The sequence below is a fragment of the Tasmannia lanceolata genome, unplaced genomic scaffold (genome assembly GCF_043159265.1).
Source record: "Tasmannia lanceolata isolate RefF3 unplaced genomic scaffold, GAP_Taslan_0.1 ptg000003l, whole genome shotgun sequence".
NCBI classification, from domain to species: domain Eukaryota; kingdom Viridiplantae; phylum Streptophyta; class Magnoliopsida; order Canellales; family Winteraceae; genus Tasmannia; species Tasmannia lanceolata.
The window spans coordinates 24985102-25013007 of NW_027518680.1; the positions used below are offsets into that span (position 1 = coordinate 24985102).

Genomic DNA, 27906 nt, shown 5'->3' on the forward strand with positions numbered 1-27906 from the left:
CACCCTTGTAAAATCCAGTTACCAGGGAGTCCCCATTGGTCCAATGGAAAAAAGTGCGCACGGAAATTTAGGAAATGACATTGACAACCATAAAATTAAAACAGCAATAAATGCACTTTTTTGCCAAGGACCAATAGGGGCGCCCTTGGCTTTTTGCAAGGGCACCCTTCAGTCTATCATCCCTCAGAAAATGAACAATCCAAACCTGAAGATTAGGTTCCTCCATTGAAAGTCGTCCAGTTGCAGTAGAGGTCTGAAGCCAATGTCCATGAACAGTATACTTTTGTGACCTCACACAAAGCCTCGACTGCGAACATATTGATCCCAGTGTACAGTTTAAGAGTTTGGACAATGTCCTGTGCTCTTTAATTACTGAAACAATAGGGTGTTGATGCCTGTAAAGAACAACAAGTTTACAAAAATGTGAAGGCCTTTAACAATGACAATAGAAAGAATGGACAATGATGTCTGTGTAGGGCCAGATATCGGCCGAAATTTACGATTTGAGTCCGGGACAACACCGAAAAAACAAAGATTAGGTGTCGGCCCATATTTCGGACGAAATTTCCGAAATTAAATTTCAGAAATTTTGTAAATTTTGGCAAAATTCATTTTTAATTTTTTTAATTTAACTTCTTGCCAAAATTTCAGAGATTTCTGCAATTTCGGAAAAAATTAGGCAAAAGCCTGAATTTGTTTTCTTTATACCAAATTTCGGCGGGGTATCGGTTGTGGCCGAAACCGACACTGAAACCGAAATTTCAATCCTTGTCACTAATCTAGAAACACCGCCATATCATTATTGAAAAGGTCCAGAATGAAGAAAATTCATGAAGCATTTGAAATGTGATAACCTTCTCTCTTATAAGCCACATCAAAATTAGAGGCATTGGAAAAGCGATTATACTAATAAACAGTTTCTGACAGTCAGTCCCAATGAACATTATGAGAGGTAACAATGCCATCCAAGATAATAGTGAGAGTACCCCTAAGAATGCAATTCTCCCATGTTTAATAGAAAATGCCAAACTTGAACAAAGAAGCATCCAGAAATCACCACATGAATGAGCATAAGTCTGGGTAATACCATCAGCACAAGCAACAATTGTAAGTTGATCGAAATCAATAATTACAACCAACTTTTAACACAGATCATGACAACTTCACAGCAAAAAATTGTGTGGTTCGAATACTAGCAATCTGGAAGCAAAATAATAAGACTATAATAGTGGTACAATTCATCAGTGAAACCAATTTAAAAAAAAAAAAAAAGACTGTCCTCATTTCTTTTTTGCTCGAAAGATAACAGAAAATTATAAATTTATTCATGCCATTTTCACCCCAACGACATCCACTTCCCAAAAGCATGAAAAACCATTTGGGTGCATTTGGTACGCTGGAATAGGCAATTTGAATGGGTATCGGATTCCTTCTACACAGATTCTGGCATTTGGTTGTGGCATCCGCGCAGAATGGAAAGAACGGGGCGGAATATTTGGGGGAATATTTGAGGGAGAACGAAACCCACCTCGATAGGTGGTATTCTGATTCCCACCCCTTCCTCTCTAAGCCGCCTCTCTCTCTCTCTCTCTCTCTCTCTCTCTCTCTAAGCATTAGAATCCCCAACTTTTGGACTAGGTGGGATCGTCATCAAGCCCTAAAATCTCTCTCTCTCTCTCTTTCTCTCTCTCTCTCTCTCTCTCTCTCTCTCTCTCTCTCTCTCTCTCCAAGCCCTACAATCATCCCTGATTTTCAGACTTGATGGGATAATGCTCATCAAGCCCTAGAATTTCTCTCTCTCTCTCTCTCTCCTCTTTCTCTCTCTGTACTTTTATTTTTTCTGGTTTCTGTAGTCTAAACTATTTGAACTCCAGTAACGAGAGAGATCTAGATCATTCTTCCAAAATTTGATTCTTTTAGGTTTCCCTAAAAAAAATAAAAGCCACAGAATTTGGTTCTGGATTTGAGTGTTTAAACCCTATCATCGGATAAACATGCCCAGTTCTAAATGTGTGCTTGGGGTTAGATTTTGCGTTTTGGCAATATGGGTTTCTTCTACTTTTTTCCTTCTGCTTTTTCCATGGTGTAAAGTGGATGAAAATGCAGCAGCTTTTCTTACTGTTTTGAATGCCATCCAATTTTTACAAAGACGTTTGGAAAATCTCTACCGTAATGGAGAGCTGTAATTTTTTGGAGAGGTTCCCAAAATATTTTTTTTTTTTTTTAATTCAATCCATGCCTAAGAATTCATGTTGCGAACTTCCTCTCTTGCGTTGGAACCTTTTCTCAGATGATGAAATACCAAGAGAGATGTTAATACCGATTCCTGATTCTAATGTTTACTCAAATTGTAGAATCAAAATTGACATTCCCTTTGCCATGGGAAATGGAAAGGGTATGGAATTTGATACCAATACCAATTCCTCATTCCTGTAATCCAAACGCACCCTTTATGATGCACTTAAAACTCCACACAAGCTCGATCATTCCAATGTTGCAAGTGGGACTATTCAGGCTGATTGTTGTACAAAATTGAATTAGATCAACCCGAACCTCGCCATATTATACAGTAAATTCTTAGCAACAAGACCTAATTTCTGGCTCAACTATCCACATCTATTGTTTCACCACTAGTTATTACCACCATGTACAAACCAGAGATGCAAAATCCAATAGAATTGAGGATAGTTGCAACGAAGTGCAAGGTTTCAAATTTTAGTTTGGTTTCGGTCACAACGGAAATGAAAATATTCCAGTTTCGATGGAAATCTAATAAAATGAAACATATGGAAACATACGCAAATGATAGACTTATAAGAAGGGAAATGATGAAATAAACACAAATACAAACTTGGAAATCACAAATAAGAACACAACACTTGGAAATCACACATAAGAAGACAACGATCCATAATGGTTTAACAACATCGAACACCTAGTGACATGCAATGTCGCGCATGCCAGATAGTTCTGTACATACCACATTTCTCATGTAATTCATAAAAAACTTTATACATATGGATTTGCTAGGGACGATTGCAGAAAGGCATTTCGCGGCTGGCTGTTGCATGTGAAAGCATCCACACAGGCTCACTTTTCAGCAGATTTTGTTGCATTCATTTAATTCGTCTGAGGTGGCTGCCCTCACATGCAACAGCCAGCCGCAAAATGCCTTTCTACAATGGTCTCTAGCAAATCCCTTTTGCATATTAGATAGATCACATTTCACATGCAATTCGTATAAACATAATAATGTAACACATACAAATATTGTATACCACCACTACAATTACAGTTTTGTTTCAGTATGCATTTCAGTGGGGATGAAAACTGTAGAAAAACTGAGAAATACCTTCTCGACAAGGATCAACTACGATGTGCAACAAAAACACCAAAAGAACGATGCAAAGAAACACAGTCACACAAGAAACACAAGATTTACGTGGTTCGGGCCTCCCTATGTCCACGGGGGAAGATTTCCCCCTATTACGGTTTAGGGTTACAAACTCTCTTCTTCTTGGCCAAGAAAACACAAAAGAAAAACCTAATCCCGTAATCCTAACATGTGGCTTATATATCAATTCTACTACATGGAGAAATTTACCGAAATACCCTCTAGTGAAGAATCCGAAAATTATTTCTAACGGGGCGCTTCCCCGCACCCCGGTCCGCGTGTGAGTCGCGCACATTAGTCCGTCAGGTCCAGTATAATGCCAGAATACAAGACATTTGCACAACAATCTCCACCTTGGCTTAAATTCTGTAACCACCTGAAGATGATACTCCGTTATATGCTCTCTGAAACACAACTCCACACCTCGTGCACATGAGGTGCCCACCCCACTCTATGGGGTGCCTCACCAATCATAAATAATGGCTGATATTAGCCAAGTCCACAAGCAATGCTTGAACTTGGTTGTTGTAACTGACTTTGTCAACATATCTACTGCATTGTCATCTGTATGTATTTTCTTCAAGTTGATGCTTCTATCTACCACCCATTCTCTTATCTCATGATGTCTCACATGTATATGTTTCATCCTGGCATTATTTACTTGATTCTTCGCCTAATATATTGCACTTTGACTGTCACAGTGTAACAAGACTTCTTCTAGCTTCAGCAACATATCGAACCAATCCAGCCATCCAAATGGCCTCCTTGGCAACCTAAAATATTCCCATACATTCTGCCTCTTTCGTAGACAAGGCGATCGTCGACTGAAGGAAAGCCTTCCAAGAGTCAGGCCCACCTGCCAATCTGAACATAGCATGTGGTGGATCTCCTCTGACGCAGAACGGCAATCGGCGGAAGCTTAATCTGTTTTTTTTTTTTTTGGAAAATAGGGTTGTCAATCCGATTGATTCTTAACAAATTAGTATCCGTAATTTGTGAGGGTCGTTCAGATACAATTTGAGGGATTTTTTAGGTTCATTGATCAGCCCAATGAATTGGGAATTCCCTATTGGACCAGGTCATTTGAATCTATTTCTTTGCCTTTTCGCCAATAAATCAGAATTCTCGTGGAGAATGGCAGGATATATGAAATTCCAATGACTATTGGATATGATTCGAGAGGGCAATATGAATGTTTTACCATGTTCCATCAACACACTCAAAGGTGTCGGGGGTTCGAATCCCTCCTCGCCCATAACCAGCCCAAAAGGGAAGGACCAGGTATACTATATTTAATGATGGAATCATTCACGATAAATAAAAAGAAAATGTAAGGCCATCAGAATTAACGATACTCTATGTTTTTCATCGTCCCCTAAAAATGCAGATCGAACAACAGATCTTTCCACTAATGGTTTGATTCTCCTCCCAGCGACAGGTTATGATACTGGGAAAGAGTCCTATTCTTCCATCCTTATCTTCTAATAAGGAGAATAAGGGGTTTCTTATGAACTAGCGGTGAACAACGGAGCGCTCCGCCCCGTATGCTTATTTTTTAGCATTTGCCTACGCCTGTGAAAGGAAATGCTGCTTTGAGATACATATTGAAATCTAGCTAGGCGAAAGAGCACAAAAGGGAGTGGTTTCAATAGAAGTTGCATGGAGCAGTTCAGCGCTATGTTAGAAAAGACAGGCTTTGAGGAGACGATTCGTAATGGATGACCTGCGAAACCATGATCTGTTTCAGTGGATTTATCTTTGTTTATCGTTTAGTTCAAATCTTACTTCGGGGGTGGGGACGCTCGGGATCGGATCAAGCACGGAATTGTCGGCAACGCCCTAGCATGCAACAAGGGAAAAGATAGGAGAATTTGAAAAAAAGAAGGCTACAATCAATAGCTTGCAATTCCAATTTCTTAAGAAAGACAAGAAAGATAAAATTTCTCTCCAAATTCTATATCATAAAGGGGTTGCTTACAAATGAGAGGGAAGGAGCTTTATATAGGCACCCCCTAATACAACATAAAATGTCTAAAATACCCCTAATGAAAATGTAAAGCCCCTAAACTACTCATACTAAATTAAAATGACATGAAATATATGAACTACCACTACTAAGCTAAGACAAATAGAAAAGCCTAGACTAATGAGCTGCAAGGGCTGATGTAGAGAACGACAAAGGGGATGCTCCTGCATCAAACACCCCTTCTTGAAAGAACTCGCCCTTGAGTTCTGATCAGCCTCATAGAAGGACGACTCCGAAAATGTAGATAATCCACCCTCTCAGGGAGAATAGTAATCCATAAAAGTCAGTCTGCCCGATGCATCTCATCAAGAATGGATCATCCCTGCAAATATGGTGGTCAAGAGGGGTACTAGTCCATATGAAAACAAGCATCTGCTGAAAGTGGTAGTGATATAGTGGTCTGCCATGCCAACTAGCTGTAATCTCACCAAATATATCATTTGTGCCGGGTGTAATGGCTATAGGCAGCACCATCTCAACATGAACATCTGCCAAGAATTTATCGGTGCATGTGGCGAAGGTAATGTCATCTGTAACGTCTATGTGTGTATGCTCCTCAACTGCAATTGTGCTCACTAACGATGTGGCAGACTCTGTCTCAGCATGCTCTGTCGTAATCTCAATATCGTAATCTCAATATCATCATCATCGTTGGCCTCACTATCAAGAAAAACAAGCTCATCACTAGTTATAAAAACAATGCTAGTGTCAAGCTCTCCACCATCAATGTCTAACGCTAAAATGATTGTCTCAACAACTCTCCTAACTGCCCATGTAAATCCTCAGTATCCGCCATAACCTCTCCCCCACCAATTCTTGTTCTCTAGCCTCATCATCAGCCTCTAGGGGTGGAGAAGGAAATGCATGTGCCTGTCTCTCGAGTCTCTGCATCTGTATGGTGAGGGCATCAAGATCATCCTTCTCTTTATGGCGAGCCTTCCATTCTCGGCGATGCTGGGCCAAGAATTTTTCCCATCGGTCCTCATGGGCTCACTCCTCATCACGTCGTCGCTGATACTCTGCAGGAGCATAAATCCTCAACAAGCGATCACGGACCTGCTCCCATCAGCGGAATGGAGGTTTGCCCAAGTGATGCAGGTAGAAACGTGGAACGGTGCTCAGAAGAGGTGTGACAAAACCTAGCTTTCAATCGGAGAAAGATTACACACAAAAACACCACAATTGAATGTGAAAAATAAAGAATCAAGCACAAAAATGACAAAAAAACAAATCTCTCTTATTCTATAGAACTTTGATCAGTAGATGTCGTTGGATGAGGAGACATCCAAGCTATGAGGAGGCTAATTGATTCCTTGCAAAACACAAGGAAGAACAGATGAACAAGAAGATCAGCTTGAAATTTCAAGCTTGATTTCAATCTTGTTGGAGAAGAAGGTTGTTTTCTCTCCTTCCAAATCCCCTTTTAAATTTTCGTTTCAAACGTCCCAAAAACTAACCAACTAAAAAATATGAGTAGAGAAGACTACTTATATGCTCTGTTTGCAACAGATTTTAAAGGCATACGGAAATGACATTTCTACCTTTGAACGGAGATGTAAATGGCATTGACACCCGTTTGCTTTCAAAACGCAACAGCTTAGTGGTGCCCTCGAATCCAGCTTAGTGACGCCCTCGGACTCGGATCCTCAGACCTTCGGATTGTCTTGGGGTGTTCAAGCTGGCGACGATACACCTCCTCGGCCATCTCCTTCGCCGTGTTATCTTCAGTAGATGCCCCTGCATCACTCTCCCCTTCTTGGATTGAACTCGACCTCGAGTTCTCACTATCTTCACCATAGAATGGAAATATGTGGCTCACATTAAAAAGACTGTCAATCATCCAATCTTCCAGAAGTAGTACTCGATAAGCATTGTCACCGATCTTGGCAAGAATCTCGGAAGCGAATTTCTTGATTTGTAGCTTGCTATATTGACGGGTAGGGAACCTCTCCGGTGGCACATACACCCAAACCTTATCTCCAACCTCAAAAGAGACATCTTTCCGCTTCAAAATCAGCCTTTTCTTTGTATTGGTGTTGTGCTTAAACAAGTTGGCCTTCACTTGGGAGTGAATGTGCTGCAAGCTTTCCCAAATTTCTTCCACTTTTTTAGGAGATTTCTCAGTTGAAATAGGTAGTGGAAGCAAGTCCAATGGACCTTTAGGATTCTTGCCCAAAACAATTTGGAAAGGAGTAAAACCGGTACTACGGTTGATGGAGCCATTGAACTCAAATTCAATCTTTGGTAACACCAAATCCCAATTGCCAAAACTCTTTACCGTGGTCCTCAACATGTTCCCAAGAGATCGATTAACAACCTCCGTTTGACCATCACTTTGAGGATGATACGGACTAGAGAATTTGAAGGTGGTACCAAGCCGTTTCCATAAACACCGCCAAAAGTGACTTTGAACTTCGAGTCACAATCTGACACTGTGGAATGTGAAAGACCATGATAACAGACCACCTCTTTAAAGAACAAATCAGCAACTCTTGTGGCATCAAGAGTCGTCTTGCATGGAATAAAGTGAGCCATCTTTGAAAAGCAATCAACAATTACATAAATGCTATCCCATCCTCTAGGTGTCTTGGGTAATCCCAACACAAAATCCATAGATATATCCTCCCAAGGGGCTGTTGGAATAGGTAAGGGCTGATATAATCCGGCATTTGAAGTGTGACCCTTGCTACTTTGACATTTCCAACACCGTTTCACAAACCGGTCAACATCTTTGTCCATAGCCGGCCAATAAAAACGCTCCTTCAAGGCTGCTAGAGTCTTGTCCTTGCCAAAGTGTCCCGCTTCATGAGTTTCTTTCAACACTTTCAACCTCAATGAAGTATCCGGCAAGCACAATGCATTTCCTTTGAAGAGATAACCATCTAGTAACAAGATGTCCGGTTTTCCTCCACTTTCAACTTCCTCAAGAAGCTTGCTAAAGTGTGGATCATGCTTCAATTCTTCTTTCAACATTTCAAAGCCAAGAAGTTGAATTTGCAAAACATTTAAGAGAGTGTCCCTCCGGCTTAAGGCATCGGCAACCTTATTTTGAATCCCGGCTTTGTGATTGAGTGTGAAAGTAAACTGTTGGAGATAATTCACCCATTTTGCATGCCTTGGAGACAACTTTTGTTGTATATTGAGGTACTTCAAGGCTTCATGGTCGGAAAATAGAATAAACTCCCTTTGCACCAAATAATGCCTCCAATGGTGCAATGTCCTCACGATGGCATACAATTCTAAATCATAGGTGCCGTAATTTTTCTTAGCACCATCCACTTTCTCACTAAAATATCCCACGGGACATTTCTCTTGAGTTAGAACAGCACCAATTCCAACCTTACTTGCATCACACTCCAATTCAAACAAAAGATCAAAGTTTGGTAAGGCAAGTACCGGAGCCGTTGTCAAGGCTCTTTTGATAGCTTCAAAACTTTCTTGCGCTGCCTTGGACCATTTAAAGTCCCATTTCTTTATACAATCGGTCAACGATGCCATAAGAGTGCTAAACTCTCTAACAAACGCTTGCTAACCCATGAAATGCTCTAATTTCTCTATAGTTTTTGGAGTTGGCCATTCCAAGATTGCTTGCACTTTAGACATGTCCGGTTTCAGCCCCCTCATTTGAAATTTCATAGCCCAAGAAGATCAATCGACTAGTGCAAAAATTGCACTTCGTCAAGTTGGCATAAAGATGTTGGTGCTTTAATGTACTGAAAACTTGTTGAAGGTGTGATAAATGGCTGTCCATGTCGCTGCTGTAGATAAGTATATCATCAAATTATACGACCACAAGACAACCAATAAAAGGCCTTAGAAGTTCATTCATGATCCGCATAAAAGTACTAGGTGCATTTGATAGTCCGAATGGCATGACTAGCCACTCAAAGAGGCCTTCTCGTATATTGAACACCGTCTTCCATTCATCACCGGGTCTTTATTCTAATTTGGTGATAACCACTCTCTAGGTCCACTTTAGAGAACACATTTGCCCCACTTATTTGATCGAGCATATCATCTAGCCTCGGAATCGGAAAGCGATACTTGACCGTTATGCGATTGATAGCTCTACTATCAATGCACATGCGCCAAGTGCCATCTTTCTTTGGAACTAATAGTGCCGGAACAGCGCATGGGCTGGTACTCTCTCTAATGAAACCTTTGTCAAGTAATTCCTCCACTTGACGACGCAATTCCTCATGTTCTTTGGGGCTCATGCGGTAATGTGGCCGATTGGGTAAAATATAACCCGGTTGCAACTCAATTTCATGTTGTGTCTTTCTCATAGGAGGTAACTCATGGGGAAGATCCTAGGGAAACACATCAGCAAACTCTTCAAGTAGGGGCCGAACAATTTGTGGAGCTTCCTCAAATTCTTCACAAATCAGTCCTCTAGCAATCAAAGCGAAGACTATGTCACCGGAACCCTCTTGGAGTTCATCTTCTATCTCATGTCTTGATAAAGTAACTATGCTCTTCATTTTCTCATCCTTCTTCTTATCATCTTTCTTTTGTTCCCCCTTGGATGGCATCAAAACAAACTTCTTTTTGTCTATCTATGAAGAAAGTGTACGTATTGGAGAACCCATCATGAATGGCTTTCCGGTCATATTGCCATGGCCGGCCCAAGAGAAGATGACAAGCGTCCATAGTTACCACATCACACCACACCTCATCTTTGTAGGCACTCCCAACTGAAAATGTGACTAAAATACGTGTGGAGACCTTCACCTCATTAGCATTATTGAGCCAAGCGATCTTGTAAGGGTGAGGGTGGGGAACTTCTTGCAATCCTAGCCGGTGGACCGCATCACTTGCCACGACATTCTCACAACCTCCCGAGTCAATGATGACTTTTCAAAGCAAACCATTGATGGTACATCGGGTGGAGAATATATTATGCCGCAGCCAATTCTCCTCCTTGAGCTTAGGAGTCAAGTAAAATCAACGGGAAACCAAGCTTTGGCCTATATCATCCTCTTCTAGGATATAGGTCTCTTCGGCGTCATCAAGAGCCCCAAGTTCTTGCTGCTCATCATCTTCTTCTTCCGGATTCACATCCTCATGAACATACATTTGTTGCTTCTTTGGACAGTCCCTAACGTAATGCCCAAGATTTTCACACCCATGACAACGTACCGAAGGTCTAGGTGCTGAAATTTGGCCTTGTGCACCTTGCATTCCACTTTGGGAGCGTGTTACCGGGCGGGTTGGATGCGTAGCAGCAGCTTGGACTGTTTGTTGAGTCTTGGGAGGAGCGGATGATAAAGAAGCACCTTGTGCCAAAGGCCGGAAAGGAGCTTTATAGCCCATAGCTTGAGAAACAGTCCTATATGATGTTCTTCTTTGGGATTCTTCCACTAATTTCGCTTTGGAAAATGAGGCCGACACCGAAGCAAATTCTTGCACATGCAAAGATTCAAAAATAGATGGTTTGAGTCCTCCCAAATAGCGATCCACTTGTTGTTCTTGTGTTTCCCTCAAATTATTACGGGCGACAAGTTGATAGAACTCTTCCGTGTATTGAGACATGGTCTTAGTTCCTTGCACAAGCTTTTGGAGCCGATGGTAAAAAACTTGTTGGTAATTAAAGGGGAGGAATTCACGCTTCATCCACCTCTTTAATTCAGCCCAAGATAGTAGAGGCGGCTCATCTAACTCCCGGTAACGATGCTTCAATGCTTGCCACCAACCGGCTATCCTTCCCTTGAACCGAAGGGTTACTAGTGGTACTTGCTTGTTAGCGGGTACATCCTTGGATTCAAACATCTCTTCTACCGTATTAAGCCAATCTATGACTTCCTCGGCTTCCATGCCTCCAAAGGATTCCGGAATCTCAAGTTTAATCCCGGATTCCCAACGCCTATCTTCATGTGGCTGCACATATAGCCTTGGAGCTGCTCTCCTCAGAACTCTAACCTAAAAATCATCGGACTCCCCTTCTTGGAAGTCATTCTCAGCCCTTGGCCTTGGGCTCGGTGGCTGCAAGACCAATCTATCAACTCTCTGATTCAAATTTCTAATTTCAGCAATCAAATCATCTAGTTTTTTTTTTCCCTGCAATAGAATTTCCAACAACTGAGCACTGTCCAATGTCCCTGTGGCCATATCAGATGAAGACACTGCTGGTTCCATATAATTCCCTCTCTTCGGAGCCATTAAATCTTGCTTGTGGTGGAGCCGTCGATGGTACAAAGCTGTTGCTTGAATATTCTGATGTAAGTGACTCGGATCTTCAAAATTCGGTAATGAATTTCCAGATCTAACTCGCAAGATCCGGCAATGTTTGCTCATGTGCCATCCTCTTGACAGATTGTGTCTTTTCCTAAGAAAAACCTAAACTCTAGTTCAGCAAATTCACTCAAGAATGGTGTAATTTTCAGTTAAGACAAAGTTTCAGATCTGAAATGAAACTTCCAATTTCTAATCCAGGAATTACATAATAGCACAGATCCAAGCACTTTTGCAAGAGATTTCATCCAAATTTCAGTGAAGTATTAGGGATTACCAACAGGTGTTGACGAATACACTTATAGACCCTAACAGAGGAGAATTCGTCATTAAAATGCACAATGTTTTGAGGATTTTCAGTAACGTTTGCCGAAAGAACGAATGTAAAGCAGATCTGTTCTGTTCTTGAGCTCTTACTTGAAATTTCTTGTGGATCTATAGCAGATCCTTCACTTTTCCCAGCATCTTATTGAAACTCGGATCAGGATCACCATTCGATCTCCTTCTTTCTTTGTACTTCTCTGTAAAATTCCACTCGATCACAGCCAGATATAGTGTTGAATTGCAGTAGCAATAAGAATAAGAGTTGAAACGAACAGATCTAAGGAATTTTTCTCCCTAGGATTATAGAAATTAAGAAATTTCTACTCTCCAGCTCTTATACCACTTTTGATGCAGGTAGAAACATGGAATGGTGCTGAGAAGAGGTGTGACAAAACCTAGCTTTCAATCGGAGAAAGATTACACACAAAAACACCACAATTGAATGTGAAAAATGAAGAATCAAGCACAAAAATGACAAAAAAACAAATCTCTCTTATTCCATAGAACTTTGATCAGCAGATGTAGTTGGATGAGGAGACATCCAAGCTATGAGGAGGCTAATTGATTCCTTGCAAAACACAAGGAAGAACAGATGAACAAGAAGATCAGCTTGAAATTTCAAGCTTGATTTCAATCTTGTTGGAGAAGAAGGTTGTTTTCTCTCCTTCCAGATCCCCTTTTCAATTTTCGTTTCAAACGTCCCAAAAACTAACCAACTAAAAAAAATGAGCAGAGAAGACTACTTCTATGCTCTGTTTACAATATTTTAAAGGCATACGGAAATGGCATTTCTACCCTTGAACGGAGATGTAAATGGCATTGATAACCTTTTGCTTTCAAAACGCAACAGCTTAGTGGTGCCCTCGAATCTAGCTTAGTGACGCCCTCTGACTCGGATCCGCTCAGACCTTCGGATTGTCTTGGGGTGTTCAAGCTGACGACGATACACCTCCTCGGCCATCTCCTCAGCCGTGTTATCTTCGGTAGATGCCCCTGCATCACCGAGTCACAACACTCTCTTTCTATGAGCATCCACATAAACTCTGCACTTAGTCTGAATGTCTCTCTGGCACGCCATAATGTCTTACGATGGTTGAAGCCATAGAATCTGTGATACGCATCAAGGTTGTCAACCCAATACAAGCACTCGGTCTCCACATCACCATAGCCATAGATGTGAGGAATAAATGGTGGAGCCATTGTGCGGATCAAAAGGTGTGACTCAAATTAACAACAACACAAGTAGAATACTCAGTGATACTCTTGCTAATGTCGTCAACCGGATGCTAGTTCGAGTGAAGCACTTCCAAGTCAGTAGTGAAGACATACTCATTGTCCAAATCTATGTAGATGACACCATCTTTGGGTCAACTAATGTGAGTATGTGTGAAGAATTCTACAAATGCATGCAAAATAAGTTTGAAATGAGCATGATGAGAGAACTCAAATACTTTCTTGCTCTATAAATCCACCAATTAGAAACTGGAATCTTCACAAACCAAGAAAAGTATACAAAAGAGCTGATAAAGAAGTTTGGAATGGAAAGCTCTCCTCCAAAGTCCACTCCTATGAGCACATCTTCAAAATTAGCAGTAGATGTCATTGGACCAAAGGTTGATCAGAAAATGTATTGGAGAATGATAGGGAGCCTTCTCTATTTAACTGCTAGCAAACCAGATATCATGTTCAGTGTTTGCCTATGTGCTAGATTTCAGTCAAATCCTAGGGAATCTCATTTACTCTCTGTAAAAAGGATATTCAAATACTTGAGAGGGACCCCTAGTCTAGGTCTATGGTATGGAAAGTCAAACTCTTTCGACCTAGTAGGATACTCAAATGCTGACTTTGCCAAATGTAGAATTGATAAAAAAAAAGTACTAGCGGCACTTGTCAGTTTCTAGGGAGATCCTTGGTGTCTTGGTTCAGCAAGAAACAGAACTATGTTGCTCTGTCTACCACAGAAGCAGAGTATATTGCTGCAGGAGCATGTTGTGCACAAATTTTATGGATGAAAAACACCTTAGAAGATTATGACTTGAAGTTCAAATGTGTTCCAATCCATTGTGATAACACAAGAGCAATCAACCTAACCAAGAATCCAGTTCAACATTCTTGAACTAAACATATTGATATAAGACATCATTTCTTGAGAGATCACTCACAAAAGGAAGATATTGCTATCTCTTATATCAATACCAATGATCAACTTGCGGATATATTCACCAAACCACTAAGTGAAGAAAGATTTTGTGATATTAGAAGTATTTTGAATATGTGGACACTAGATCAAGTAAAAGAATTTCAATGAAATCTTGTTTATCTATATCAATTATGTACTTGATTGTGTGTTCGTTATTGGATGCATGACTAGATGTTAAACATTAACTTAAAATTCACTCAATTGGTACTCATGCCCCTTTACGGTACTATTGTCACTAATTAAGACATCTAAGAATTTGGCGAAAGGCTACATCTAGATCATGAACATGTCTATTTGAATGATATTCGGATATATATGTAGGCATATAAGTAGTTAAATAGGTGGAGTTAAAAGTTGACTCTTAAAACACACACACAAAAAAAAAATTTGGAGGAATTTTGTACTTTCCATGGTCATTTCTCTCCCACCTCTTTTTAATGTAACAGAAGGAGGAGAAATAGGATATAATTGATTATGTGTTCATGGCTATGCATCACTTGATTATGATTTATGAACCATTCATGCAATTTCTCTAAGTTTTTGTATATTGCACTACCTATGCTTATCTTGTGCTAAAATAAAGATCCAAGCAAATATGGTATAATTTGCTTTGAATCAAAGAATATGATAAACATATCATGAGGGGGAGGCATAAAGGTACATATTTATCATATTTAGGGGAAGCCTTCACCCCATAATCAATTTGAGTTTGTCATCAAAAAAACGGGGGAGAATGTAAGCCCAAAGGTGCAACCCATTCATATTTTGATGATTAACAAACCCAAATTGATGGTAGAATGCTAATGGTTCGTCTAGTGTTGTGATTTAGACAAAAGATATTAAAGTCAACACTTGAAGCAAAAAGAAGAAGGGCACAACTTGGAAAAAGTCAAGCCTTAGTGGTCCTCCTGCAATCATTGAAGAATCAAGGAAACCACGAGCACAAGAGTAAGATAGAAGACTCTTCCAAGTCAAGAACATCTCATGCAAGTACATAGAAGACGAAGACGAAGACTCAAGAAGACACAAGGTTCATTACACTTTAGATTGCCTTAGAGTCATCTTGACAATAAGTAATTTGCATGAATTCAAGTTTTCAAAACCTTTTCAAATGTATTTCAACAAACTCAAAAAGGTATTTGAAAACTTAGGACAAAAGCCCAAAGACAATAGCCTAAAGCTCCAAACCTTTAATGTATAAAAACAAGTTTTCAAAACAGGGCCGGTCGACTGGGGTCTCCCAGGCGACCGTGGGATGGATGCTGGAACTCCAGCATCTACCCATCAAAAGTGGGCTGGTCGACCGAGGCAACCCCGGTCGACCGCAGATGAGCTCTTGGAAATTCAGGAGCCATCCAGAAAGGTCTCGGCGGTCGACCACCATAGGTTCGGCCGACCGCCGATAGGTTTTGAAGAAAAATAAAAATGTCCAGAAAGCCCTCGGCGGGCGACCGCGACACCTCCGGTCGACCGCGACGGTTTCAAATTTCAAAATAAAAAAGGAGGGCCTGATAAGGGCGGGCGACCGCGACACCTCGATCGACCGCCTCCGTATGGCAAAGTAGTCGTTGGGGCTTGCGCGACTTGGGTAATATCTTTACTTTGGCTATAAATACCCTATCCTAGACCTTCTAAAGGACCTTTTGAACCATCATTTAAGAAACCTTAGAGCTTTTACTCTTGAAAATCAAAAGGATTCATCTTCTTCCTCTTGAACATTCATTCTTTCATTTACTTCTTGTCAATAGGCACTCCATAGAGCTCTGATTTGTAATCATTAGGAGTGATTGTGAGCTTTGAATATATTGTATTCGGCTTTAAGAGGGTTGAGAACTTTCATCTTCTTTATTCTTCATTGTATTTGTGAAGAGGAGTTATACCCTTTGAGGCGGTGTGCGAAGAGGGTTAACGTCCTTGGAGGTGGTTCTTGTAAAGAGGGTTTGTTCCCTTGGAGGCGGTGTTCGTTGTAAAGCCCGGAGATTCGGCGTGTAGAATCTCACAATAGTGAAGAAAAATCCCAAGGAAAGACCAAGTACTTGGGTAGTGGAGTAAGTCCGTTTGTGACCGAACTACTATAAATCGTTGTGTGGTCTCCTCACTCTTCATCCCCCTCCTCGTGGTGTTTGGTAATCTCTTTCTTATATTTGCAATATTAATTGAACAAGGGTTAGAATAATCTAGGACCAATCTCACACTCCCTTGTAGTTTAAGAAGAAAATTAAATTACCCAATTCACCCCCCCCCCCTCTCTTGGGTTGCCCTTTGAGATTTCACCTATCAAACCAATCCTTGTTTGGACACATGATAGGAACATCCCGAATCAAGAATCCACGCATTTCGGAAATAGCCCTTATCTGAAGAAACTGACATCCACTTCAGCTTTTGCTAGAACTTTCTGCTGCAACACTAGCTTGATTTGAACTTCTTTGTTTTTTCTCTTCCAAATCATCCTGGAGCTTCTTGGAGCTTCTTGCAGTCTCTTATGATGTGCCCTTTTTATGGGACTAGTAACATTCAATCGTGCTTCCTCCCCTCAATTTGGATCGAGATTTACTCCCTTCTGGCTTCTTGTCACGAGATCGACCTTGCCCCGGCCTATCGTTAGCATTCACCACAAGCCCATTTGCCTTGGGTCTTCCCCGGTAATCTTCTTTAGCTTTTCACTTGTGAGGAGAACCGACGTTACCTCTGTTTTGACCAAGGTTTCCTTCCCAAAGAGAAGAGTGGTAACTAAGTGGTCGTAAGATCCACGAAGGGACGCCAAGAGAAGTATGGCCTTACCCTCCTCTTCCAACTAGCCTCCAACGTTCAACAGTTCCAAGACCATCATGTTGAAAGTATTGAGACGCCCCAACAGAGTCAAGTTTTCTTCCATCTGAAGAACATATAGTTGCTTCTTGAGAAACAACTTGTTGGTTAGCGATTTCTCCCTGCAGAGCTCGAGTTTGCGCCAAATCTCAGTTCCAATCTCTTCGTCGATTACGTTGTAAACGACTTCATCCGCCAAACACAGAGGATCATACTAACCTCCTTCATATCCAACTCTTCCCAACTAGGCACGCCTCCTTTGTGTATAGACCTTCGCAACTAGGCGCGCCTTAAGGCACTCAACTGTCCCATCTAGCAAGTATTTGTTGGAGAAAACCCATCGAAAGCCCACGAGCTAAGCACCCGAAGGAAGAGAGACCAAATCCTGAGTCTGATTGGTCTGAAGGGCACCCATCTAAAGGTTCATAGCAATGCGCCATCCAGGGTGAGCAAGGGCCTCGGCCACTGCGACAAAAAAATATAATACAAAGAAGACACAAAGCTGTGAAAAAGAGTGAGATTATCATAGGAAACAAAGTTAGAAATAGGATGGGCAGTAGAACGAGAACGAGTACGGGAAGTAATAGGAGAGTGTACAGGGACATCAAAAGAGGGAAGAGAAGGTACCTGAGACGGAGGATCCAATATCTCTGGCTGAAAAGATGCTATATCGGGCGTAGGGTGATGGACATCTGGCCGCAGACGCCTTCTATAGACTTTCGGAGGACCCGGAGGGGCCCGAAGTCACTGGCAATGGAGAGGAAGGGGACTCAAAAGAGTTAGGTAGAGGAAGGGTACTCAAAAGAGTTAGGAAGAACAGGAAGAGGAAGAGAAACCTGAGAGTAGGGCACAACATTACTGCTCTCACCGCGAGCAGTAAGCAAGGAGACGGAGTCGAAGAACATGACATTGGCGGAAACAAACCACCGGCGCAACCGAGGACTATAACATCAATAACCTTTTTGGGTACAAGAGTAGCCCAGAAAGACACAATGTTCCGCCCTAGGATCCAATTTATCAAGGCCAGAAGAGAGGTTGTCAACCAAACACACAACCAAAGACCCGTTGAGTGAGGCTAAACAGATCACGCTGAGGATGTAAGACCGAGAAGGGGATTTGCCATCTAAAACTGAGGTTGGGTAGCGATTATCCAAGAAACAGAAAGTGAGGATGGCATCACTCCAATAGGTTTTAGGAACCCGCAATTGAAAGAGGAAAGTGCGGGCCATATCAAGGAAGTATCGTAATTTCCTCTCGGCTACACCATTTTGTTTAAAGGTGTATGCACAAGAGAACTGATGCACGATGCCGTAGATAAGAAATCCTGAAAGCCATTAGATGCAGAAAAGTATTCCCAAGCATTATTAGTGCGCAAACATTTAAGGGCGCAATTATATTGGTTATTTATCTCAGCATGAAATGTGCGAAAAGCATGAGAGACCTCTGAGCGATCTTTAAGTAGAAGTAACAATGCCATACGAGAAAAATCATCAACAAAAATGACAAAGTATATATATACAAAAAGAGACATGGTCCGTGAGGGACCCCATACATCATGTACCAAATCAAAAGGACGCGAGACTCGACTAACAACCCTAAAAGGAAAAGACATACGGCGATGCTTTCCCAGTTCACAAGACAAGAAGTAATAGACGACTACTGGCGAAAAAAAATAACATGTGCAACTGAGGACTGTAACATCGATAACCCTTATGGGTACGAGAGTAGACCAGCAGGACACATCTCTCGACCCAAAGATCCAATTATCTAGGCCAAGAGAGAAGTTGTGGACAAAGCAAAAACAACCAAAGACCCGTGGAATGATGGTAAAGGGATCACGCTGAGGATGTAAAACCGAGGAAGGGGATGTAAGGATGGCATCACTCCACTAGGCTTTGAAAGAGAAGAGTGCGGGCCATATCAAGCAAATACCAAATTTCCTCTCGGCGACACCATTTTGTTGAGAGGTGTAGGCACAAGAGGACTGATGCACGATGACATGGGACAACAAGAAATCCTGAAAGCCATTAGAAGAAAAAAAGTATTCCCGAGTGTTGTTAGTACGTAAACACCGAAGAGTACAATTATATTGGCTAGTAATTTCAGCATGAAAAGTACGAAAAGCATAAAACACTTTGGAGCGCTCTCTAAGAAGGAATAGACATGTCATACGAGAAAAGTCATCAACAAAAATGATAAAATATTTATTACCAAGAAACGACATAGTCCGTGAAGGACCCGATACATCCGAGTTTACTAAAGCAAAAGGGTGCGAGGCCCGACTGACAACCAGAGAGGGAAAGGACACACGGTAGTGTTTTCCCAATTCACAGGACTCGCACTGAAATGACTGAACAGGAGAAGAGGTAATAGATGACTATCGAAGTTTCTCGAGGGAAGGGTATCCAAGGGGGCAATGCCACTAATACGGATCAACCGAGCTATGCAAAACGGTGATCACAATCGAGCCAAAAGAATCCATCCACCTCACGGTCCAAACCAATTGTCCTTCCAGTCAAGAGATTCTGAAACAAACAATAAGAGGGAAAAAAAAGAGAGCAATTAGAACCTATACTAGAAATGGGAGTAGTGGTCCCATCGGCAACAATAATAGAATGAGAGGCGGAGGAAAAAGTCTTAAACGATCTAAAGGAACTACAAAATACGGGTCATATGGTTCTAGGCTCCAAAATCAATGATCGAGGAGCTGGAAGTAGTGCGGAGAGAAGCAGGTAAACTACCTTGCTACGCAATCCCAGCTGTAGGTGGGCGGCTGCACTCTCCCAGATGCAAAAACTCCTCATAGTCAGCCCGAGAGAGGAGGAACGACTCATCATGGGCTACTGGCAAGGTTTTAAATTTCGGTTTTGGTGTCAGTTTCGGTCACCACCGAAACCGAAACGTTTCGGTTTCGGGGCGAAATTTTTGCCAAAATCATGTAAAATTATGATTATGATTTCATTTTTTTTTTAAAATTTCGACCAAAATGTCTAAATTTTCGGTGTAAATTTCGGTGATTTCAGTTTTTAAAATTTCGGTGGATCTATTTAAAATTTCGGTGGAAATTTTGTAAAAAAGAGAAAACGGTTTCTACACACAAGTAAAAAAGGCTATTTTATCTACACCCTATCTACATTTGTCTGTAGAAACCGTTTTCTCTTGTAAAAAAGGCTAACAACGAAATTTCATCCAAAATTTCAGTGACATTTAGGCGAAATTTCGGTGTGTAAAGAAATGACTTCATGTAAATTTCGTTTTGGTCGCGGCCGAAACCGAAACTAGGCAGGCAGTGGAGGATGTCAGCTGCGGTGTGAGCAGAACGGTGCGAACAGAGCTCAGGATGTAAGGCATGGCAAGTATCCACATGATGCCCAGCTACATGACAGTGAGTGCAATAAGGGCGGTTGAGCCCACCAATACCACGGTCGCCTCCAACATCGCAGCCACCACCACGGCCTCGACGGCTCCAACCAAGGCCAAAGGTACCACCTCCGCGTCTAAAACGGTCACCACTATCATATGCCGCATAAGCAAAGCCGTCGACAAAGGCATCATGACGGGAACCCCCCGAAGACATTGATGGGCACGCCAGTAAATCTCCGTGAGGGATGGAATGGAACCGGAGCCAATAATCTGTTCTCGAAAGGACAGAAAGTCAGGGCCCAAAGCATTAAGGAAGTGAACAATTCAGAGCTGCTTCTGTTGCCTGGCAAGAACTGCCAGATCATCTGTGAGATGCATAAATGCATCTACCTACTGACAAAGAGAAACAAACTGGCTGTAGAAGGCGACTAGAGGTGTATCGCCACGCTGGAGGATCCACTCCGAGTAGGTAGCACAAATGCGAGTGAGGTTATCAACCCCAGAATAGAGGATAGCTGTATGGTCCCAGATTTCCTAGAGGTCTTGAGGCAAATCATCGTGCCAGCTACATGAGCAGCCATGCTCTGCCAGAGAAGTTTGCGGATCAGGGCATCATCCTGCCGCCACCGACTATAGAAGGGATCTGTGGAAGATGAAAGAGAAGAATGAGACAAAGAGTGAGTTAGAGGATAGATCCCCCTCATTTTCGTATTTATATGAAGAGAGGAAGAGTACAAAGACCATAGTGCCATACACCTTCTAACAATGGTGAATTAAAAACTACTTTGACTAACCCTAGCCGATAGAAAATTCAGGGTCAATCAGTGACTCCACCAAGTCAAGAAGGCCTTACCATGAGCTAGTTCTCATCGAGTACAAGTTTCTAAACACTAATAAAGATGGCAAGAATTATGTGTATAGTTAATAAACAGTACATGTAATAACAGACTTTTGTCTTTGTGTTTGTCTAAAATACAAAGAAATGGCATTTTCAAACAGACTAGAATTCAATATTATACATGATATGGAAATGAAGAAATCAAATGTGCTCAACTAAAGATAGTAAAGAACAACAAATGAAGGGGCAAGAGACATGCCCTGCTACACATTCTCGTACCCATATATCAATATCAGTGCAGGTCAACAGATAATTAAGAAATTAACCAAGTAGAGATATCAATCATCCTAGCTTCATGATCAACTTAAACTGTAGATGTAATTTAAATTATTCATTTTTACAGCAGTAAATATCATTGTCAAATTTTTGATTTAAAATTCTGAGAAAAAAAATTGGAAAAAACAAGAAAATAAATAAGTATTTTAGTACCTCAATAGATCCAAGGAATGTTTATCTGTACTGGGATGTTGTTTCCCTTTCTTGCAGCCTTCAGTTATGGGTAACTTCAAGCGCCTATACAGAACATCTGCAATATCTGCAGCTGTATAAAGAGAGAAAGCTATGCCTGCAAGATTGTAGGCTTCCTTCTCAAGCTCCTTCAGCTTTTTCCCTAATATATGCCTCGCCCTAAGACACGCCTCCATGTCAACACCAATGCCCCAAAATTCCATGTCTGCAAGAACATTAACCTACAGTACATGCATAAACATTTAAAACCATTTGGGAAATTCAAAGTGAAAAGTTATAAAATTGAACATCTGAGAACATAGAATTGCAACCTATGTCTCGGGAAGGGAAAATCTCAGGATATATTAATCTTTTTTATTTTTTCAGGTTTATATCGGGGAAAATTGATAAAATAAAATTATTTGAAAATATATAAAAATAATTAAATAAGGAAAAAATAAAAATATACAAAAGTATAGTAAAAATATCGGGATAATATCGTGATATTATTGGGATAAATGAAAATATCACTATTTTTTAAATCATCTGGTTTATATCGGGATTTTGTCGTTTTATCAAAATATAGCGATTTTATATCGGAGAAACTTGTGACATAGATTGCAACTACAATAATTCATTAAAAAGTTCTTCTTGGAGTTATAAACTCTACCAATGGGCTCTCAATGCTTGTGAGTGGTTCAACAAGATCTTCAGAAATAAGTAATTTCCATAAAACAGAACCAAGAGCACGTGTTTGTGCAACCCGACGGCAACAGCCATTATGTGCGGCTCTACGCATCTGATTTCTCCACCTGCCATCCCGATTAGCAGCTGCCGCAGCTTCACTAGATAATCGCTTTTTAACTTCCTGCACAATTTTTGCATTTATAAAATGAGTCAAATTGGTGACAGACATGCGTAAATCCCGGAAGTGAAAGGAGTCCAAATATATGTTCCATTCAGTGTTTCGAAAATAAGACCCTACATGAACTCGGCCAAGATAGAAGGGAGGGTTTTCGAGCAATCCAATGATTGAGCAGTCAATTTTTAATAACTCAGGCGAGTCAAAGGATTCTTTATGGACTTGGTAGGGCAAAACTCGAACAAACCTTGCCAAAGCAGAAGAGAGTCAACTCGGCCGAGTCAACGGTTGAATCAGGGACTGGAGCTGAGACATGCCTAATTAATGAGTAGGGGAAGAGACGTGCTGGCTAGGCTGATCCATCAGGAGATATATCCGTATCCCGCTGTAATGGAACATAGAGATGGAAAAAACCGAATGGTCTGTAGTGAATATTAAACCCAACTTAAGTGCTTTTTCTTCATAGATTGGATAGGGCAGAGTTTTGAAATGCTAGCCTCAATACTACTATCTTGCAGAAATAACCAGTTAGGGAAAGGCTCAAATTCAAAAACGTTAAGCATAAAATAGATATAAGTCAAGGGGCTCCCTAGCCCAGAATTACCTTCTCAAGATTTTGACTGGAGTTGCTCTCCTCATCAGGCCAAAGGATCCACGCCACGAGGCACATGTCAATTCCACCATGGACAATAAGAGAATGTAGCAATAAATACGAGTTGTCTATCAGCTCAATATCAAACTTTTCTCTGTGTTCAGAGCTGAGCCCAGAAAATTTCTGAATAGAAATCCCAGGACTTTTCAGGACTTGAATCTGAATCTTTAAGTTCCAAGTGATTTTTCTAACATCAACCCGTTCCATGATATTAGTTATTCTTTTCCATCTTTGCTTAGCAACCTCCAACAAATAAATTGGAGCTGCAATATTGGTTTTTTCCTTGGCTGCAATCCCATGAAAATGATTGTGTTTTCTAGTGAGATTTAGCTTTTCAGAAGCCACCAGATCCTTGGAAAGGTTAACATAGTACACGGGGGAATTTTCCCAGCAGATGGCTATGCCATGTATTTCAAATGGAACAAGAGAGTTCTGTTCAGATCTTTTAGTGAAGTGAACATCAAAATAAAACTCCTTGGTTGCATCCCAAAGATCCAAAAACGAATCAAATCCACCGGGAATATTACTTACACTAGTAGGACCTTTATCAGAAATTCTGTCTATCGTGTGGTAATCTCCTCCACTATTCTTTTCATGCTGTTCCTGGTCAAGATACCCACTAGGAATTGTGTTGCCATTGTCCGCATTTTCCAACTTCAATCTAAAGCCAGGACCACAAGTTAGAGAAGAATCTTTAACCAATATGCCAGGGTTGACATCACTACAGCTATATTGGACTCCACCGATATCTGATGTCCTAGCCAACTTTTCCCCGCCATAATCTAGAGAAAAATAACCATGCTTCTTAATCCCATCTTTTGCATCAATGTTAACTATAAGTTTTGTATCTTTTGTGGAACCTATACCATCAAAGGTACTAATACCCTCCTCACCAGAAGAAGCCAAACCACCCTCTTGCATGATGGAATTCCCGGCAGTATTGGATAGTAGGGGTAGTGAAAGTTGAGGAACATTGACACCAAGTGATTTAAAAGCAGAAAAGGCAGCCAATCTAGCCTCTTCGGCTTGTTCAAGAACAATTTTCCGTGCACCATTCTTGATCTTCTTGGCTAGTCCTAATTGTATGCGTAGCATTGCTGAACCTTCTGAAAATTTAGAAGTCAAATATGTCAAGACATACAGATTCAATCCAAGCAACAAGAAAATGGTATGGAAATCAGAACAAATAACAAGTAAGAAATTATGTGAATCAAAATTGGATATTGACTATGAAACCAAGAACCTAAACAATAATATATAGGCAAAGTCCTACAAATTGATTTATCAAGTGTATCAGCAAGAGAACAAGCGAAGGCTTCCAAATAACCTGTATACGCGAGAGGATGCACATGCAAAAACACAAAATAGAAAGAAGTGAAACAGTGTAGCTTTTTTTGTTTTTAATGGGCATAACTTACCTTACTAGAGGCATTGTTTTAAATTTCGACTGGAACTTTTCTTGTTTTTAATGGGTATAACTTACCTTACTAGAGGCATGGTTTTAAATTTGCACTGAAAACGACACGAAATGACCGAAATGTTTCTGTTTCCCTTGCCATCAAACACATACCGAAACCAATATCTTAGAAGTATTAATGGTGTATTAAAAAAGTATGTGTAACATAATGATATTTTTTTTTGAAAGTTGACATATTTCATTAATATTAAGATAGCAATCGGGAACAGTAGTCCCATCCTGCATTACAAAATATTAAAGTGGGCTGGACCGACATACCAGCACCAGTCCAGAAGAGATAAACAAGGTAATGACTGTGGTTTGTACTCACCCTTGTACTTCACAACACTGTATTCTTTACAACATCTTCCGACCCCCTAATGTGTACCACCTAGGAGAAACTATGCCACTACTCACTATCTGGCCATCAGCCTAGATCCTTGAGAGCATCGACTTGCAAGACTGGGGAGATAAATGCAGTTGTCCCCTTTGAACCATTACCTCCAAATTCCTAGTCCCCTAGTAAAAACTAGCTAGATCAGCAGAACAAAACAGAGCAATAGGGACCAGCTCTCAAGCTTCTGTAATAAAACTAAAACCTGGTTATGTAACTTGTCTATTCTATTCAGTAAATCCTTGAGGGAAACATTTTCCAATTCTCAAGCCTGTAATCTGCGCCTTTGATTAGCATAGCACTTCCCCAGGCTATTAAATCCAACCTAATCTTTCATAAAAACAAATCCGTCTTCCTGAACTGGAGATATGTTTCTTTGCTTTTCTACTAACTTCCCCTATCAATTTCCTACTTACCAATCCTCTTTACATTTTTCCTACTTTTCCTCTGATCCATCCTTCTTCTCTCATTTTCCTCTTAAATCTTCACGAGCTAGGTTCTATTTGATCCGCCTTTTCCCCATCGACTCGATCCTCTACAACTCTGGATTGCGATCCAAAGAACATCTCCCTAGTCTTGACTATGTTCTCCTGATAAGAGATCCCAGGGGCATCTCTTATCACTAAGAATTCATTAAAACTCTCCAGTTCAGGGTGCCCAGGATCGACAGCTCCTGATGGCAATTGAAGATCTTTACCTTTATCAGTGCCGTCTTTAGGCAGCCCTGTTCGCTGAGTATCTTCCATTACTGGAATCCTTTGATACCGATTCTGATCAGAGTCCAAAGATTGACGCTTCATTTCCGACAAGAGATAGCCGATTGCTTTTCCTCCTCCCACAGACGCCTTCGAGTTAGCCTCTCCTTATCCAGGATCTTATTAAAGATGGGCAGATTGCGAAGGGGGGTGTGAAGTTCCTCCTCACTATTCAAGGATGATTGAGAAGGGGACGATCCCGAATTTCGAGCGCCTGCTACCCTTTCTTTAACCCATTGTTTCTTCAGAGGGGAGAGCAGAACCTCAGCCGGTGTTGGCGATTCCTTCCTCCCCAACTTTTCATTGTACTTCAGATTTTTCAAAAGCTCTAAGTCTTCGTTAACTAGGGTGATTACCCCAATAGCTGTATTGCTTGTGTGCTCGAAATGATTGCTGCTAGACATACTTGAAGAAGGCGATATTTGAGGGGATTGAAAATAGAGAACACTTTCGGAGCCACGCTTCTTTTTTCTAATTTCCCTTTTTCTGTGCAAGCACGTAAGCTTTCTATTGAGTACTGATAACCCTCCACGTGTCGCCAAGACACAAGCGTCCTTCCCAAGTCCTTTCCTGATTTTACCTTTTCCTGAGCGATTGTTTCTTACCTCATCACTTTTCCCAGCCATGTGAAACCTATTTTTTAATTTCAGCACCTATACATCTTTTGCCGACTTTGTACCACAGGTGTCAATAGCTTCTTTTCTTCCCCCTTTCTTTTTGTTGCCACTTGGGAGTACCAACAGTGGTTTCCTTGCAATTGGCAGACCCCAGAGCCCTTAATCCTAGACCCCCTACTTTCTGACACAATCTCAAGGGGGACAGGTGGGTAGGTGGGGAATTCAGAATTTGAATTGGGGACCACCGTCAGCACCGGTCTAGTACCAGTGACCTCTGCCACCTTTTCCGGTGAGTCTACCGTCGGTGACCCTACATCATCAGGAATTTGGACAGATTCCTCAAAAGGAGGCAAATTGTCTTTACTACTGGCCTCTCCCACCACCGACATTGCCAGTGAATTTATACTATCCTCATAAACCACCCTAACTCCCACCGAGAAAATATTAGAGTCCACCTTTAAATTGATAGACCGAGGAATGGATTTCCATAAAGGGGACATGACCAAGGCAGAAGCGTACGCCAAACAGTGAGTGATTCCCAAAAAGTTGTGATTCAAGAACCTGGCCCAAATGTGATCCTAGAATCTCCACCGTGGAAGCAGCCCACGCATGAAGAGGAATATCATAAAATCGCAGCCGAACTGTTCTAGCGCCCGTGTTGTAGGCAGGGAACCAAAGCTGGAGGGACGAGAGATACCCTCCAAAAGCCTCGCCTCCACGACGAAGGATCGAAGAGCCTGAAATTCGGAGTTGAATCGGAATAGAATGTCCACGGTACTAATGGCAAACGGCTTATCCAACTCTGGGAGGCCCCAAAAAAGTTTAGGCCAGGCCCAAACTTCTTCCAGAAGCCTTGAACCAGATTTTAAAGTTCCGATAAGGCAGCATTTAAGGTTCTTCTTTCTATCTTCCACCACAGAGCCTGGAACCTCCAAACATCGAACGATTTCACCACCATCTGCAGATTGGATCTTTTTGGGTCTCCAGGCTAAGCTAGAGTTCTCTTTGTGACGCAGTTCAGCACACTTCCTGCATGAGGTGTGCGAACCAAAATTTATGTAGCTGCATTTTATGCACATCCAGTCACTCCCATTCGGTCCTGGTCTTCGATTTACTTCTACTGCACTTTGCCCAGGAGTTTTTCTAGCTCCAAAATCCAATCTTCTCCCCCTTGTATCCCACTCTTCCAAACTTCCTAGGGAACCAGCATGCGAACGCGGTGGCGGCCAAAGAGACCAAGGAGATCTGTCTGCACCAGCTCCTTGCCCAAAAGAGAATAAAGATCTTCTACAGCAGATTTTAAAGATCCCGAGGGAATCAAAGACTTCCATGGTGGAATAGCCTACATCTAAACATGACAGGTAAGGTTCTGCCAGTCGCTCAAGGTTTGTACCACATTCACAAAAGAGGAACGACGATTGAGAGCCACCCGGGGGAATGTTCCGACGACTCCTAAACACTTCCCTGATCGTCATCTTC

The 27906-nt window shown here is 41.4% G+C and overlaps 1 protein-coding gene across 6 annotated transcripts in view; it reads right to left on the reverse strand.

The window, feature by feature from the left end:
• LOC143854101 (MUS308 and mammalian DNA polymerase-like protein) overlaps positions 1-27906 on the reverse strand; it is a 92790-nt gene that overhangs the window by 7389 nt on the left and 57495 nt on the right. For 5 of the 6 annotated variants that reach the window (XM_077363898.1, XM_077363860.1, XM_077363881.1 and 2 more), the window contains exons 17-20: positions 23158-24311; positions 22362-22559; positions 21674-21933; positions 206-395 (exon numbers count right to left, since the gene is read on the reverse strand). In XM_077363898.1, coding sequence (XP_077220013.1) covers positions 206-395; positions 21674-21933; positions 22362-22559; positions 23158-24311 — 1802 coding nt within the window. The remainder of the gene's footprint in view (positions 1-205; positions 396-21673; positions 21934-22361; positions 22560-23157; positions 24312-27906) is intronic. The other variant, XM_077363905.1, reaches the window with a different exon arrangement.